Here is an 18,379-nt window from a genome sequence, read left to right as displayed (position 1 = left end):
TGAAATGGGCCATTCTGCATCTTGAGTACTTTTACTTTTTGTACTTTAAGTATATTTTAATGCTTATACTTTTGCACTTTGCTTAAGTAACCATTTGAATGCAGGACTTTTACTTGTAACAGAGTATGTCTACATTGTAATACTGCTACTTTTACTTACTAAGATCTGAATAGTACTTCTTCCATCACTGCATAAGTACTGTATACTTGAGTACACATTTGAGGTACTTTTCTTGCTACTTTCTATTTTTACTCCATTACAATTCAGAGGGAAATATTGTTCTTTTTACTTCACTGCATTTATTTGACAGATTTAGTTACTAGTTACTTTACAAATTAAAAACAAAACACATAAGGAGCTTATAAAATGTTTTGTTATAAATTAAACTACCCAACAGTTTATACAGTATGAGTACAGCTGAAACGATTAGTCAATTAATTGAGTAGTCGATTGACATACATTTATTGGCCACAATTTTGATAATCTTTTAAGTCATTTTTAAGCAAAAATGTCAAACATTTTATGGTTCCAGCAAAAAACGGCCATACATAAAAAAGTGTGAGATGGGTCAGTTTATTCGTATCTTATCTTACTAAAGAAATACTTTAATTAAATGTATACCTAAAACATCTTGTACATGCTTTTCCTTTCAATAAAGCAGCAGAATATAAACCAGGAAACAAATACTGTACATATTTTTGTGTTTATTTTTGACAATAAAATGATATGTGGTGCATCCAAACATATTTTAATAGCTTAATGGTCACCTTTAAAATTGGTAATTTTTTTTTATAGTTAAGTATATAAAGTCATCTTAAATAACTTCATGAAAATGTATTATATTATTGCGCAAAATTGTTAAAACAAAACTCTGTTGAAGCAAAAATGGTTATACAAATTACATAAACTCAACTATATACAGTACATCCCCAATGAATATAAAATAAAGTGGGTGTTTCAAAAGTATCGACATACAGTATAATATAAACATATGCAAAACTTTGAGTATTTTAACATTTAGTTGATAATATAAAACTAAAAAACGTTCATGCTTTGAGCTTGTAATAGTACCCAAAAAATACACAAATTTCCTCCTTGAGTTTCAACATCAGAGGAAATTAGGGGATTTTGGAGATTTTGGGTGCCATAACCTAACTTAAATGAACATAGAAAGAATACCTACTTTTCAAACAAGTATTGAATAGTACATAGTACAAATTACAAAATGTAATTTCTATAAAACAAGTGCAGGAATGCTGCATTACAAAGCAACAAGATTGGCTTTATATACAAAAAACTTAAGTGAGGCAGGAACACATTTCAGAAATGCATAAATTATACAATAAACAGACAACAGCTTAAGTCACAAGTCATACATAAACCCAATATAAAAAACACACTAAAAGAGACATTTTGTATCGCTTATGGACACATTAGTGGTTTGAAACCTACATGAGGTTTGAGAAAAAGAAAGTTGACCCCCCTTTTAGGTCATTTTCTCTTGGAACGTCAAGGTCCATGTTTCCTGGATGAAAACGAGCCCCCCCAAGTGTGTTATATTTGCGGTTTGGCATTCTTTGATCTTGTGCTTGGTTGGGAAAAACAGTGACATAGTATCCATCTGAACTGTACGGGACTCTTGTTCTTGGATTTTGTGGCAAACTTGTTTTAGATTCCTGCTGCATTGTTCTGGGGTGCCTTGAATACATATCCACATCACCAGGAAGTATTGTTCTGGTGTGTCTGGGGTCCCTTGTGTCAATATTAACACCCGATGGGGAGATCACCTTTCCATAGTTATGTGGTGCCTGGAAGCCCAGTTTTGTACCTCTGGCTTTAAGCACATGCTCCTTTTCTGTGAAATCATCAATGTTTAGATCTGAATGGTCGTAATGAATGTTGTTGCTAAAACCAGCATCCACCTGAGGGTAGCTGGACCTTACTTTGGTCCTAGATGACTGTCCATCAGTGTGATGAAGTCTAACATCTCCATCTACGTCCATGACAGGCATTCTCATGTTTACCCCTGGGATATCTGATCTGCGATTTGAATAAGAAGGTACTCTGAAATTTAGTGAAGGATCATCAATGTTAAGATCTGGAGATTTAAGATGCAGCTGTGGACTCTGCATTGCCACTTTCGGCATTTTTGGAACACTAACATTTGGACCTGTAAAATCACCCTCCAACTGTGGTTGTTTCATATTCAGTTTTGCATTCGGAGGAGAAAAATCCAGATTTGTTGGTCTCAGAGATGTATCAAAGTCAATATCATACCCTGCCCTGTTTAGGTCTGGGCCTCCCAACTGAGGCAGCTTGAAAGAAGGGACATTGAATTTCCTGTCTGCCAAATCAAAATCAGTCTGAGGACCATGGATGTTTCCTGAGGGAACATTTATGCCAACCTCTGGGCCTCTTATTCCTCCTTTGACATTAGGGACAGTAAAGTTCATGTCAGGTCGTCCTATGTTACCATTTATTCCTAGATCTGGACTTTTTGCATTGAGGTCTAGCTTGGGACCTTTGAAACTGGCATCAGGCAAATCTAAGTCTGGCATTCTCATACTAGGGCCTTTCAGTTTAGGTCCTGAAAGATTCAGGTCTGGTATTTTTGCCTTAGGTCCAGAGAGACTGAGGTCTGGTGTATTTAAACTTGGCATTTTAAGGTCCATTTTGGGAGCATCAATGCCACCTTTCAATTTTGGAACTTTGACATTAAAATCTGGAGTTTTTAGGTCAGAATTGAAGTCATAGTTAGGGCGATCTAACTTTGGACTGGAAAATCCCACATCGGGCATTTTCAAATGTGGCTTTTTAATATTTCCCGATGGGCTGCCAAAATCAACACCTTTCCGCCCTTTGAGGTTGATGTTGGGTGCATTCATGTCAATGTCTGGGCCATCAAAGTTCCCATCAATCTCAGGTCCTTTGAGGTTTGGTACATTTAGTTTAGGCATTTTCAATTTGGGCATTTTCAATTTTGCTTTGGGTGAACCAATGTTGACATCTGGAGTGTTAACATCTAACTTGGGAGCTTTAAGGTTCATGTTTGGTAAGTCCAAGTCAGGGGCATCAAATCCACCCTTTATCTTTGGAGCTTTCAGACTTAGATCTGGTGATTCTATGTTCATATTTGGTCCCTTTGGTAATGTACCTGAAAGGTTCAATTTAGGCATTTTCAATTTGCCTGAGGGAGCATTAACATCCCAGTCTGGAGCATGAAGCTCTGGCATTTTCAGTTTACCTGATGGCATGTCTAAGTTGAGCTTTGGGGTATTAAGGTCTAGTTTGGGGCTTTTAAGATCGAGCCTTGGGCATGTTTATGTCTGGTGCATTTAAACCACCACTAAGATTGGGACCAGATACATCTAGATCAGGTGTTTTGAGGCCCAGGTTGGGGCCATGTAACTTTGGACCAGAAAGTCCCAAAGTCAGGCAGGTTGAAGTTTGGCTTTTTGAATTTTCCTGATGGAGCAGAAACATCAAAATCTGGCATTCCGACATCAGCTTTAGGACCTTTGAGGTTGACATTGGGTACATTTACATCAAAATCAGGCCTATCCAAATTTCCGTCAATCTGAGGTCCTTTTAGTCTTGGGACGCTAAATTTAGGCATTTTAAATTTGGGCATTTTAAATTTTGCTTTGGGTGAACCAATGTTGACATCTGGAGTGTTCACATCAAACTTGGGAGCTTTAAGGTTCATGTTTGGTAAGTCCAAGTCAGGGGCATCAAATCCACCCTTTATCTTTGGAGCTTTCAGACTCAGATCTGGTGAATCAATGTCCATATTTGGTCCCTTTGGTAATGTGCCTGAAAGGCTTAATTTAGGCATATTCAATTTGCCTGAGGGAGCATTAACATCCCAGTCTGGAGCATGAAGCTCTGGCATTTTCAGTTTACCTGATGGCATGTCTAAGTTGAGCTTTGGGGTATTAAGGTCTAGTTTGGGGCTTTTAAGATCGACCTTGGGCATGTTTATGTCTGGTGCATTTAAACCACCACTAAGATTGGGACCAGATACATCTAGATCAGGTGTTTTGAGGCCCAGGTTGGGGCCATGTAACTTTGGACCAGAAAGTCCAAAATCAGGAAGGTTGAAGTTTGGCTTTTTGAATTTTCCCGATGGACCAGAAAGATCAAAATCTGGCATTCCGACATCAGCTTTAGGACCTTTGAGGTTGACATTGGGTACATTTACATCAACATCAGGGACATCCAAGTTTCCGTCAATCTCAGGTCCTTTTAGGCTTGGGACGCTAAATTTAGGCATTTTCATTTTAGGCATTTTAAATTTTGCTTTGGGTGAACCAATGTTGACATCTGGAGTGTTCACATCAAACTTGGGAGCTTTAAAGGTTCATGTTTGGTAAGTCCAAGTCAGGGGCATCAAATCCACCCTTTATCTTTGGAGCTTTCAGACTCAGATCTGGTGAATCAATGTCCATATTTGGTCCCTTTGGTAATGTGCCTGAAAGGCTTAATTTAGGCATATTCAATTTGCCTGAGGGAGCATTAACATCCCAGTCTGGAGCATGAAGCTCTGGCATTTTCAGTTTACCTGATGGCATGTCTAAGTTGAGCTTTGGGGTATTAAGGTCTAGTTTGGGGCTTTTAAGATCGACCTTGGGCATGTTTATGTCTGGTGCATTTAAACCACCACTAAGATTGGGACCAGATACATCTAGATCAGGTGTTTTGAGGCCCAGGTTGGGGCCATGTAACTTTGGACCAGAAAGTCCAATATCAGGAAGGTTGAAGTTTGGCTTTTTGAATTTTCCCGATGGACCAGAAAGATCAAAATCTGGCATTCCGACTTCAGCTTTAGGACCTTTGAGGTTGACATTGGGTACATTTACATCAACATCAGGGACATCCAAGTTTCCGTCAATCTCAGGTCCTTTCAGTTTTGGTTGACTTAATTTAGGCATTTTCATTTTAGGCATTTTAAATTTTGCTTTGGGTGAACCAATGTTGACATCTGGAGTGTTCACATCAAACTTGGGAGCTTTAAGGTTCATGTTTGGTAAGTCCAAGTCAGGGGCATCAAATCCACCCTTTATCTTTGGAGCTTTCAGACTTAGATCTGGTGAATCAATGTCCATATTTGGTCCCTTTGGTAATGTGCCTGAAAGGTTCAATTTAGGCATATTCAATTTGCCTGAGGGAGCGTTAACATCCCAGTCTGGAGCATGAAGCTCTGGCATTTTCAGTTTACCTGATGGCATGTCTAAGTTGAGCTTTGGGGTATTAAGGTCTAGTTTGGGGCTTTTAAGATCGACCTTGGGCACGTTTATGTCTGGTGCATTTAAACCACCACTAAGATTGGGACCAGATACATCTAGATCAGGTGTTTTGAGGCCCAGGTTGGGGCCATGTAACTTCGGACCAGAAAGTCCAAAATCCGGAAGGTTGAAGTTTGGCTTTTTGAATTTTCCCGATGGACCAGAAAGATCAAAATCTGGCATTCCAACTTCAGCTTTAGGACCTTTAAGATTAACATTTGGTACAGTTACATCAAGATCTGGGCCATCCAAGTTTCCATCAATCTCAGGTCCTTTCAGTTTTGGTTGATTTAATTTAGGCATTTTCATTTTAGGCATTTTAAATTTTGCTTTAGGTGAACCAACGTTGACATCTGGAGTGTTCACATCAAACTTGGGAGCTTTAAGGTTCATGTTTGGTAAGTCCAAGTCAGGGGCATCAAATCCACCCTTTATCTTTGGAGCTTTCAGACTTAGATCTGGTGAATCAATGTCCACATTTGGTCCCTTTGGTAATGTACCTGAAAGATTGAATTTAGGCATTTTCAATTTGCCTGAGGGAGCATCAATATGCATGTCAGGAGCATTCAAGTCAATATTTGGTTTCCTTATTGGTGGTACTTTGAATTTACCTGAGGGCATATCTAAGTCAACGTCTGGGCCAGAAAAATCTAGTTTTGGTTTATTAAGGTCCATCTTGGCCAAATTTAAATCTGGGGAACCAATATCACCTTTAAATTTGGGGGAGAGATCAAAGTCAGGAGTCTTTAGATCACCATCAAGCCCTTTCAGCTTTGGTCCTGACAGTCCAAAATCTGGCATTTTAAAACCTGGCATTGAGAATCTTCCTTTGGGTGAACCAATGTTTAAATCTGGAGACTGGAGGTCTAAATCTGGAGCTTTAAGATCCACTTCAGGAGTATTTATGCCTTTTATCTTAGGGGATTTCAGAGATAGTTCGGGTGTTTTCATCCCTGCATTGATATCTACATCGTTTTTCTTTGGTAATGCGCCAAAGAGTTTGAATTTTGGCAGTTTAGTCTTGCCAGAGGGAGCTTCTGCATCAATGCCTAATTTACCAGAAGGCATATTAATATCCACATCAGGAGTATTAAGGTCTACCTTTGGAGCTTTGAGATCACCACCAGGCAAATTGATGCCCCTCCCTTTAAACTTGGGAGCGGATACATCCATGCCTGGAGTTTTTAAATCATATTCAAGGCCTTTAACTTTAGGCCCAGATAGACCAAAACCTGGCATTTTAAGCTTTTCAGACGGGCTTGGAAAGTCAAAGTCAGTTGAGGGGACATTCATGTCAACATTTGGATCTGCAATTCTAGCTTTGTGATCTGGCGCTGCCAATTGCACATCTGGTCCCTTTAAATCTCCATTAAAACTGGGAACTTGAATGCCTGGTAAATCGAATTTGGGCATTTCAAACGAAGGAGCTTTGTATTTTCCAGTTGGAGAGCCAATGGCTAACTTTGGTCCTTTTAGGTCAACTTTGGGTATATTTGCATTAGGTCCATGAATTCCACCTTTTATCTTTGGTGTTTCAAGACTTAGGTCAGGTGCTTTACCATCAGCTTCACCTTTGCCTGAGAACCCAAATTTGGGCATAGTCAATTTACCAGATGGGGCATCCAGATTTAAATCCGGAGATTTAAGATCAATCTTTGGTTTCTTAAATGGCACTTTGACTTTCCCCGAAGGCATGTCAATGTCAGGCCTATGTATATCAAGTTGTGATACATCAACATCTGGCATTTCTATGTCCAAGTCAGGAGAGCCTCCAGACAGCCTGAGCGTGGGTGACTCTACATAACCGGTAGGATTGTCCACATTTAGATGTGGGTTTTTCAGTCTCTTGGAATACTTGAGACCGAGTTTACCTGAGGGAACATCTGGGGTTCCTACATCTGGGGTCTGGACCTCACCTTCTGGACCACTAAAAGAAGGTCCAGAGAGGCCCAGGTCTGGTAGTTTGTATTTTTGCATTTTGAATTCTTTGTTTGTTCCTTCAATGCCCACTTTGGGAACACCAGTGTCAAAGGTGTTCCCTGAACCTTTTAAATCCATACCCATTTCTGGAGCTCTAAAAGTTCCATTGCTTTCTAGCCCAATTTGAGTTCTTTCAACATATGGCATTGTCAAGTCAATTGACGGACTATCAGTGTTTGGCAGTTGTATACCAGCTGTAGTGTTTGGACCCTCTAGTAATGTTTTGGACAGATGGAAGTCTGGAGCATTAAATTGTGGACTCCTAGCATTCACTTTCAGTCTTGGTACCTGAGCTCCACTTAGAGAAGTCCTATTCAACCCGAGACCCATAGGTGGAAGGTTCAGATTGCTGTCATATGATAATTCTCCGGCATCAACGTCTGTGGCCAGAGTCTTCTTTTTCATAAGTCCAAAGTCTACTCCAAAGCGAGGCAACCCCATGTTGTGTTTTAGGTTGACCTTCGATGAGCCTGGTACAGTTGACTTGGGAGTAACCTCCTTGTTCACAGAGTTCTCCATGGCACCGTGCAAGTCATCTTTCATAAACTTCTTGATTTTGGCATTGTAGAGTTTGCTGTAGGAATCGTTCAGCATCTACAATTATAAACCACAACTTAGTTATTTGAATGTAACTATAATATTTACATTAAGGTAATTATTCTCTTGTGGGGTGGATATCAATTTTAGCATTGTTTCCATGATTCAATGTAATGCAAATTGCGGCACAAAAATAGCTCTTAGTTAAACATTTAAGAATTAATGCCCTTTAAATTACACAAAACAAAGCAAGAACTTTTGTTTTGGTGTAACCTGTATTAAAACCTTGAGCAGAACATCAGAACATTTCAACAAATGTGACGTATGACGTGGACCACTGCTGCATGAAGGTACAAGAACATTATTCATTAACTAATTCAGGTATTCCTTGATAATATATTTACTCCACCTACCGTCTCAGGACTCTTGGTACACTGGTCCAAATTTCCAAGACTCTTGCTCATGTTGTTCCTGGTGAGAACATGGACCTTGTCATCAAACGGCTCCATCATCTTCAGTACTTTCAACACCTCGGTTTTTGAAAGTTGATCAAAGTTGATTGTTGCTCCCAAAAGTTCATCCCCTGAAAAAGAAGAATCAAGTGTGTGCATAAAACAGTAGCTTGTTCCAGAATATTAAAGGCTGAATAATCCATTTAACAATCGCACATGGGCGCAAATCATAATGTATGAAAGGGTATACTAAGACTCAAAACCCTAAACCTGGCACTTTATCTAATTATCTCCTGCTCACTTAGTCTAAAGCATTAAGGGTTAACACAACCTTTGATATGAGTCAAATGTACATTAATTTCCTTGAATTTTGAAGGCGTGTTCTTGTAGGGAACAACTGTTTAAACTCTTAAAGGCAAGACGGAAAACATTTAAAAGCAATACAGAGGGAAAAAAACTTTAGCAGTTAGCCAAAGGGTCATACCTTCTCTCAGTCCCTGATTGGCTGAGGAACTGTTGTCGATGCTGGAAACGACCAGTCCTCCCTCCTCTGATTGCTCCAGGATCAGGGAATCAGAGAGACTCCTTCCCCTGCGGTGTGACGGCTGCAAACAAAGACATTTCATAAAGCGTTTAAAACAGAAGCACGCCTCAACAGCGTAAGCTTTGAGAAGCAACATACATCAGATATTTAACTATTATAGAATGTTTTAAACACAGAACTAAAACAATATATGGATGTTTCGTACCATGATCCTTGTGTCTTTGTCACGGTGGCATTGCAAAATCCCCTTTGATTAAACCTATAGAAGAAAATAAAATGTTCAATAAATAGATGTACAGCAGCTCTTTACACGTGTGACATACTGTATAGTGCAGCTTCTGAGATACTGTATGTTTCTAACATGTTAAAGCTTATAAAACAAAGCAGTAGGAACATCAATGGAACAGATGAACCGGGAGAATCAAACAGCTCTGATCGTACAATAGTTTCACCTTTTTCAATTAGAAAATGTAACCAAGTCAAGTGAAAGCCACGAACCGGCAACCGGCCTACTGATTGGAGTTAGTTTTCTTATTTTACAGTAACTCAAACATGATTCTGAAAATATTCGAGGCGAGCAATAGGCAATGCAGTAACAGAATCTGGATTCATATTTGATCAGCGCTGCCTGGTTTTACAGTTTGACCGCAGTTCACAAGCAGTGATTGACACTGCGTTAGATTCCTCGGCTCTGATTGGTTGTTTTCCTTATGCCATTAGGAGCTCTAGGAGGAGGCAGAGGAACATGATTGTTTTTTTCAGAGATTATCTGATTCAAGTAGGACTGTCAGGATATAGTGACAGTTTGAGCAAATATGACAAAAAGTTATTTTTTATAAAAGTTACCAACAGTAGCTTTAACCACTGAAGTAAAGGAAGACTACATAAGAAGTTTGTGTACTTGTAGTTGACAGCCATAGACTGTATAATATTAATGGACAAAGCATCCAGTTCGGCGAAGTGCTGCAAATGCAGAAGTGCCTTAAACCTGCATTCTATCTGAATTCCAGCAGGGGGAGACACGTGGGAGTTCGGTTTCTGTAGAAGTCTATGAGAAAGTGACCCAATTCTCACTTGATTTTTTTCCTCAGCAAACACTTACATAATGATTTACATAATGATGGTTTATGTTCTCAATCGCTAGTTTAAAGTCTTCTGCAACACAGAATGATGTTCATTTTTTGAATTATGGTCTCGTTGATTTTAAACTCGGCGATAAAGCAGGGGGTGTTTCAGGGCGTGGCTATGATGTGATTACCAGTGAAAGTGTGTAACGTAACGTAGAGTGTAAGGGCTCCTCCCTCACTCCTCCCTCTCGTCTAAAATCCTCACATCCGCAACCAGGATGGCTGCGCCCGCAACGGCAAACTCGACGACGGATAGCAGATCTCCACAAACCAATGGTTGACGTCACACATGCTCTGACCATTAAGATTAACAGTCTATGTTGACAGCACATAAATGCACCACTTTGGCAAACACAGTTTTAACTGCATTTCTAAGCAGACCTTTGAAAGGAGGGAACAAGAAATACAAGAACATAAACAAACCTTTGGATGGGGCAAATCCACTTGGCCAACTTAATATATTCTATGCATGGGAAACACTGTTTTATTTTATTACAGTTGCAGTTACAGTTATTTTATTTTTTAAAAAGCAATGTTTCGACAGCAGAAAAAGGCTATTGAAAAATGCACATTGTTTCAAAAAAATTCATATCTATACCCATTTTTCAGTTCAAAGGTTTTTTATAGGTTATTTATCCTTATTTTAAAGGATTAAAGTATGTTTTAATCCCGTTTTTGTTGACTTTTCACATGTTATCTCAGTATATCAACAGTTAATTCAGACCAAGATAAACACTCAATACTCAAATTCTCATATGAGCACATCCCCTAGGAGACACTTTATTTTACTTAAGTCTTAAAGCTTTAGTGCGTAACTTTTTTGATATTAATGAACGTCCGTTACATTCAAGCCGTTGCCAAATGAGTTGCTCCAAAGCTAATTAAGACTATCAGCTCCACACAACTCTCTCTGTATCTCTCAGTATGACTATGTTCAGAAGATTGTTGTTGTCCGGCGACTTTCGCACGCAGAAACTTGAGTGAAGATAAGAAGGCTTGTATCATGTGGACGCGCCGACAGTGTTGTTGTCATTACTTAGAATTCCTCATGGCGGCGGCAGAAACTACGCACTATAGCTTTAAAATAAATACGCAGCACAGAACACGTTGACTGTACGCGACTGTGGGCGAGTGACAGCCAGGTAACTCGCTCATTCCTCAGGTATTTGAGGTTTGGCCTTGAGGAACACCAAGAACAGGTTTATCGAGAGTTTCTTGAACAAGTGTTCTGTTTTTGGGGTGTTTCCTTTTTGTAAGCACACAAAGTCATAAGTGACCACACCCACTGCGTTGTAGTATCGACATATGAGCGCTGGCAGACCTCCAGTGAATCCAGACACACTATGTTCTTTCCAGATCGTGTGAAATTATGTACAAAGATAAGCTGGATGGATGGAACTAGGATATTTTTTCCACACAAACACCTAACTGCAGTTTCAACATAACAAATCCAAATAAAAATGTGTAAATGAAAGGGTCACGTAAAATTGTATCTGTATGATTTTAAAAAGTGCTGAATTTTTATCCCACTTGACACAGCATCAGTGTACCGTTATAGCAACACATATAATGTGTTTAGGCAATAATGACTTCATAAATACTATAATAATTATCACAGGATTATCTCAATATCAATGTGACTAAAGAATTCTAAATGACATGGCAGAAAGTAAAAATTACATTCAATTTGAAGTAAAAGATGTCAAACTGGGAAGGATTTTGATAAAATCTTACTCAACATTCACGCAGACATAACTGTGAACCACAAAACCCCAAAAATGTATGATACAATTAAAAATACACAACAATCAATCAAAACCCTAAATCTGAGGTGGTACAATGGTCCTATATTTAAAAAAAGAAGTGTAGTTTGAATGTTTAGAAAACTTTATCAGTCTGTAGTTTTGCATCAGGTGTCCTGCATGTCTTTAAGAAATATGGTTTCCCCACATTTAATGTGTGAAACCAAATACTTACATCAATCACATTATTATTTAGGTAGTATTACACAAGGCTCTAAATAGATTCTGAGCAAAGGCTGATTTACTACTTAAAAAGTTAAATATTACACATTTTACAGGTAAGCCAAAGTGCACCTGACTGCAGTTCTAAAAGTAAAAAAAGAAAAAAACATGTTCAGAAAGTAGAGGTTGAATGCACAATAGAGCTTGCACTCAATCAAAAAAGTTAAATTTATTTTGACAACAATAAATGGTAAGCAATCAGCACATTTGAAATTTGGTGGCAGCAGAAGATTTGTAGTTTGTAATAATAAGAGGGTAAACAGTTTAAGGTGCAGACCAACTGACATGACTTTTTATTTGAAGTATGATTTGTTCTGTTTTTTTTAGATCAGTTAATGATAAGACTGTTGTGATTAAAGGTGAGTTGAAGAACAGCAAGTTAAGAATTAACTGTGTGCAAGAAAGAGAACAATCATTGTGCCTGCTGGTTGAACATGATGCACTAAGAGTTGATAAAAAAAACAACTGTAACAAAAAAAACTATTTCTCAAAGAAGTCAAGATGAACCTACCTGTATGACATCACCTGAACCTGAAACACTGTCACCCAGAACTCGACACATTAAGGACCAAGCACCACACAGGAAAATGAATGAGTGAAACTGACCTCAGGGTCCATCAGGCAGGTGTTTTGGCCTCCGTGTTGTTGAAGATGTGTCAGACTGTGCGCAGTCATGAGTCCAACTGTTTGCTCTGCAGGTTGAGAGTGAGGAGAGGAGCTGCAGGCAGGTGAACGACTACTTCACCTGAAGCAGACAAACAGGTTCCACCTTAAATGTCCTGCCTCTGTTAGCTGTTAACATTCGTACACAAACACACATACACATTCACACCACACGCCCTTATGCAAACACACCCTGATGACCACACACCTGCGGCTCACATGCACATGCACACAAACACACGCGACAGCAGACAAAAGTACAACTTGAATGTCTGACCCGCTTTTTCTTATACAACACATCTGTTCCCAGAGTCTAAACACACACACACACACACACACACACACACACACACACACACACACACACACAGTAAAAGTGCAAACGTATTAGCTTCAAACTGTCCTTTAAGTGCCACAATAATTAAAAGTTAATTAAAAATTAAAGTACTCATTATGCAAAATTGTGAATTTTAGAATCATTATATATTATATTGAATCTCTTCAAATGTTCTTAGTTTTCTTTATCCGTGTTTATATCTTGTGTTGTATGTAGTTTTCGCTTTGTTTTATCTTGTTTTGCGATGCTATTGTAAATGAGGGCAACCTATTTGAACTTTGATTTGAAAAAGAGATTTGGTATTAGATTATAATAATCAGAATTTATATTGATCCTCTCAGGGTAATTGTTAAGTTGCAGTTCATCACAGTCATAAGTGTATAAAGTAACAAAGCTACTAAAGTGCAAGAAATTTTAAGTAAAGTAAGATTACACATTATGTTGCTAAAACAATGGATAGTACAAATGTTATTATTGATGCATTATAGTGTTCATTACTTTAATGTTGCAGCTAGTAAACATGGGGCTAATTATAATTACTTGATATACTGCTGGGAATCCTAATCTATATCTGTATAATAATACATCATAATGCTCATTTGAGTTATATTTTGTATTAATAATCTGAACCTGCAGAGTAACTAAAGCTGTCACATAATGCAGTGAAGTAAAAAAGAAAATCTTTCCCTCAGAATAACTGGAGTAGAAGTATAAAGTAGCATCAAAGTGGAGTATTAAAGTTTATTATTATACACACACAGATTTGTGGCACTATCTTTGTGGGGACCCGTCATTGACATAATGCATTCCCTAGCCCCTTACCCTAACCTTAACCATCACCACTAAATGCCTAACCTTAACCCTTACCCTCACCCTAACCATAACCTCATTCTAACCCTAATCCTAAAACCAAGTCTTAACCTTCAAACAGACCTTTAAAGTTGTGGGGTCCAGCATTTTGGGCCCCACAAAGTTATCGGGACCCCACAAGTATACTGGACTCCCGGTTTTTAGACCCCACGAATATAGTTAAACAAGTACACACACACACCCACACACAATCCCACATATATATATATAAATGCTGACCTGTGCCAAGGGAGCGGCAGACGTTCCCTGTGTGAGTCACTCTGATTACAGTCGCTCGTTGATCACAAAGACTTTCTGTGATCTGGACTGGAAAGAAAAGGAGTTCAGTGGCTTTCACACAGTTGTTATGTAATCGTAATTGAAAGGTACAGCTGCATCTCCCAATGATTGTGACGTAAGAACAACTGTTCTCAGGTGAACCTGCTGAAATGAAAACAGGTGTGACGACGACGGTTATTATAAAAGAAACTGGTTTATTTTGAATTATAAAGCAACGGTGTTGACAAAACAAACAACAAAAGAAATCCTTCACAAATGATTTGTATGTCAGTATATTAAACATATCATCATACGTTACATATATTGAACATACAGTTTAGTCCAGTGTATTCAGTGGCTCTGAATTGATCAGTATAACAACAATGCATGTAGTAATATCACCATAGGTACATCCAGAAAAAGATAGTTTGTTCTTTAGGTCAGTAGTTTAATCTACATTTGATTTAAAGTTTACATTAGAGCTGCAACGATTAGTTGATTAATCCATGAGTTGCTCGAAAGAGAATTCATCTGCAACTATTTTGATAATCTGTTCATTGTTGGGAGTAATTCTTCAAGCAAAAATACCAAATATTTGATGGTTCCAGGTTCTCAAACATGAAAATGTGCTGCTTTTCTTGATTTTACATACAATAAAATGGGTATTTTGGGGATTTGGCCATTTAAGGACATCACATTTACATCACATTTATTTTAAAGTGTTCATGTTATGCTTTTTGGCGTTTTCCCTTTCCTTTATTGTGTTATGTATCTTTTTTGTGTATGTAATAGGCTTCCAAAGTGAAAAAGCCCAAAGTCCACCCCAAAGGGACTTACCATCTCCAACAGAAAACACTGTTCACAAACTGCTCTCACTCTGTAGCTAAAACAAAGAGCTCAACACACAGGGTGAAAAGAGGAGCTGCAGCAATGTGCAGTACAACAAAAATATGGTGATTTTTGAAAATGAAACAATGTAAACCTATTCGATATAACCTCTAAATACAATTATGAACCTGAAAATTAGCATAATATGAGCACTTTAATATATTATTTTGACAGGCCTTTTGGCCACATGGGTGGCAGTGAAGGTCAGGGGCCTCGACGGACCAGACCCGGGCAGCAGAGGCTGGCTCTGGGGACGTGGAATGTCACCTCTCTGTGGGGGAAGGAGCCGGAACTTGTGCGGGAGGTGGAGCGCTACCGGTTAGATCTGGTGGGGCTTACCTCTACGCACAGTCTTGGTTCTGGAACCATACTCCTGGATAGGGGTTGGACTCTTTTCTTCTCCGGAGTTGCCCAGGGTGTGAGGCGCCGGGCGGGTGTGGGGATACTCACAAGCCCCCAGCTGAGCGCCGCTACGTTGGAGTTTAACCCGGTGGACGAGAGGGTCGCCTCCCTACGCCTGCGGGTTGTGGGGAGAAAACTCTGACTGTTGTTTGTGCATATGCACCAAACAAGAGTTCGGAGTATTCGGCCTCTCTTGGAGACCTTGAGTGGAGTCCTGCATGGGGCTCCAGTCGGGGGACTCCATAGTTCTGCTGGGGGATCTTCAACGCGCACGTGGGTAATGATGGAGACACATGGAGAGGCGTGATTGGGAGGAACAGCCTCCCTGATCTAAACCAGAGTGGTTGTTTGTTGTTGGACTTCTGTGCTAGTCATGGATTGTCTATAACGAACACCATGTTCGAACATAGGGATGCTCATAAGTGTACTTGGTACCAGAGCACCCTAGGCCAAAGGTCAATGATTGATTTTATAATCGTTTCATCTGATCTGAGGCCGTATGTTTTTGGACACTCGGGTGAAGAGAGGGGCGGAGCTGTCAACCGATCACCATCTGGTGGTGAGTTGGGTCAGGGGGTGGGGAAGACTCTGGACAGACCTGGTAAGCCCAAACGGGTAGTGCGGGTAAATTGGGAACGTCTGGAGGGAGGCTCCCTGTCCGACAGACTTTCAACTCACACCTCCGGGCGGAGCTTTTCGTGCATCCCTGTGGAGGCTGGGGGCATTGAACCCGAGTGGACAATGTTCAAAGTTTCCATTGCTGAAGCTGCGGTGAGGAGCTGTGGTCTTAGGGTCTTAGGTGCCTCAAGGGGCGGTAACCCACGAACACCGTGGTGTACACCGGTGGTCAGGGAAGCCGTCCGACTGAAGAAGGAGTCTTTCCGGGATATGTTATCCCAGACGACTCCGAGGCAGTTGCAAGGTACCGAAGGGCCCGAAAGGGCTGCAGCCTCTGCCGTGAAAGAGGCAAAGCAGCGCGTGTGGGAGAAGTTCGGAGAAGACATGGAGAAGGACTTTCGGTCGGCACCAAGGTGCTTCTGGAAAACCGTTCGCCACCTCAGGAGGGGGAAGCGGGGAACCATCCAAGCTGTATACAGTAAGGATGGGACGCTGTTGACCTCAACTGAGGAGGTAATAGGGCGGTGGAAGGAGCACTTTGAGGAACTCCCTAAATCCGACTAATCGCCTCTATGGTAGAGGCAGAGCTGGAGGATGAGGGGGGATTGGCATCAATTTCCTGGTGGAGGTTGCTGAGGTAGTTAAACAACTCCACAGTGGCAAAGCCCCAGGAATTGATGAGATCCGTCCCAGAAATGCTTAAAGCTCTGGGTGTGGAGGGGTTGTCTTGCTTTGCCGCCTTTTTAAAAGGGGACCAGAGGGTGTGTGCCAATTAGGGGTATCACACTTCTCAGGCTCTTTACTCGCAAGGATCCTGGAGGGAGCCTGGGAGTATGCCCTAACCAGTCTACATGTGTTTTGTGGATTTGGAGCAGGCGTATGACCCGGGTGCCCCGGGAGATACTGTGGGAGGTGCTGCGGGAGTATGGGGTGAGGGTCCCTTCTCAGGGCCATCCAATCTCTGTACGACCAAAGCGAGAGCTGTGTCCGGGTTCTCGGCAGTAAATCGGACTCGTTTCAGGTGAGAGTTGGCCTCCGCCAGGGCTGCGCTTTGTCACCAATCCTGTTTGTAGTATTTATGGACAGGATATCGAGGCGTAGTCGGGGTGGAGAGGGGTTGCAGTTCAGTGGGCTGGGGATCTCATCGCTGCTTTTTGCAGATGATGTGGTCCTGATGGCATCATCGGCCTGTGACCTTCAGCACTCACTGGATCGGTTCGCAGCCGAGTGTGAAGCGGCTGGGATGAGGATCAGCACCTCTAAATCGGAGGCCATGGTTCTCAGCAGGAAACCAATGGAGTGCCTTCTCCAGGTAGGGAATGAGTCCTCACCCCAAGTGAAGGAGTTCAAGTACCTTGGGGTCTTGTTCGCTAGTGAGGGGACAATGGAGCGAGAGATTGGTCGGAGAATCGGCACAGCAGGTGCGGTATTACATTCAATTTATCGCACCGTTGTGACGAAAAGAGAGCTGAGCCAGAAGGCAAAGCTCTGAATCTACCGGTCAGTTTTTGTTCCTACCCTCACCTATGGTCATGAAGGCTGGGTCATGACCGAAAGAACAAGATCCAGGGTACAAGTGGCCGAAATGGGTTTCCTCAGGAGGGTAGCTGGCGTCTCCCTTAGAGATAGGGTGAGAAGCTCAGTTATCCGTGAGGAGCTCGGAGTAGAGCCGCTGCTCCTTTGCGTCAAAAGGAGCCAGTTGAGGTGGTTCGGGCATCTGGTAAGGATGCCCCCTGGGCGCCTCCCTAGGGAGGTGTTCCAGGCACGTCCAGCTGGGAGGAGGCCTCGGGGGAGACCCAGGACTAGGTGGAGGGATTATATCTCTAACCTGGCCTGGGAACGCCTCGGGATCCCCCAGTCGGAGCTGGTTAATGTGGCCCGGGAAAGGGAAGTTTGGGGTCCCCTGCTGGAGCTGCTACCCCCGCGACCCGACCCCGGATAAGCGGATGAAGATGGATGGATGGATGGATGGATGGACAGGCCTTTTTCATGTTTCCTAAAGTTTTACAGTTAAATATCGACCCACATGACAAAGGAGCCAGATTGAGATTACAGATTAGATCATTCAAATCAAATTTAGACTGTTATGGCTGACTGATATTGCTTCATCTCTGAGCAAATTACAAAAACAGGCTAGTAAACCGTCCTGCAGTGACATCCGACATCATTTACACCGGTATTTTTCCTACATAAATCAACGTTTTCATACAACAGAAACTGAGGGTCTTCAATAAATGCTTACTCAACTAAAATCATTTCCACAGTCTGGGATCTTGTGGAGGGTTCTATAACCGTCTATATTAGCCTTAAAACCTAAAGTTTAATGGCAGCTAACAGAGAACGTACATTTTTATACTTCTTCCTTTTCACAATTTAAGTTATTTCCTAACTATC

General features: G+C 41.0%; 1 protein-coding gene across 1 annotated transcript; it reads right to left on the bottom strand.

The window, feature by feature from the left end:
- Positions 1 to 684: 684 nt before the first annotated feature.
- LOC144532754 (uncharacterized) lies at positions 685 to 12,680 on the bottom strand. The gene is made up of 5 exons (XM_078273691.1): positions 12,556 to 12,680; positions 9,004 to 9,057; positions 8,739 to 8,859; positions 8,216 to 8,385; positions 685 to 7,859 (listed from the first exon to the last, which is right to left on the bottom strand). Exons 2-5 carry the CDS (start codon positions 9,004 to 9,006, stop codon positions 4,353 to 4,355), a joined length of 3,801 nt encoding a protein of 1,266 aa, XP_078129817.1. The 5' UTR covers positions 9,007 to 9,057; positions 12,556 to 12,680; the 3' UTR covers positions 685 to 4,352.
- Between the last annotated feature and the right edge of the window lie 5,699 nt (positions 12,681 to 18,379).

The sequence above is a fragment of the Sander vitreus genome, chromosome 2 (genome assembly GCF_031162955.1).
Source record: "Sander vitreus isolate 19-12246 chromosome 2, sanVit1, whole genome shotgun sequence".
Lineage (NCBI taxonomy): Eukaryota > Metazoa > Chordata > Actinopteri > Perciformes > Percidae > Sander > Sander vitreus.
The sequence above is the reverse complement of the archived record's forward strand: the minus strand, read 5'-3'. Positions and strand labels throughout refer to the sequence as shown.

Bases quoted from the DNA above. Each gene is read 5' to 3' on its own strand.
- LOC144532754 (XM_078273691.1), bottom strand. The intron at 8,386-8,738 runs GTATGACCCTTT...CTTCTTTTTCAG, and splicing joins CAATCAGGGACTGAGAGAAG to GGGATGAACTTTTGGGAGCA. The intron at 7,860-8,215 runs GTAGGTGGAGTA...TTATAATTGTAG, and splicing joins GTACCAAGAGTCCTGAGACG to ATGCTGAACGATTCCTACAG.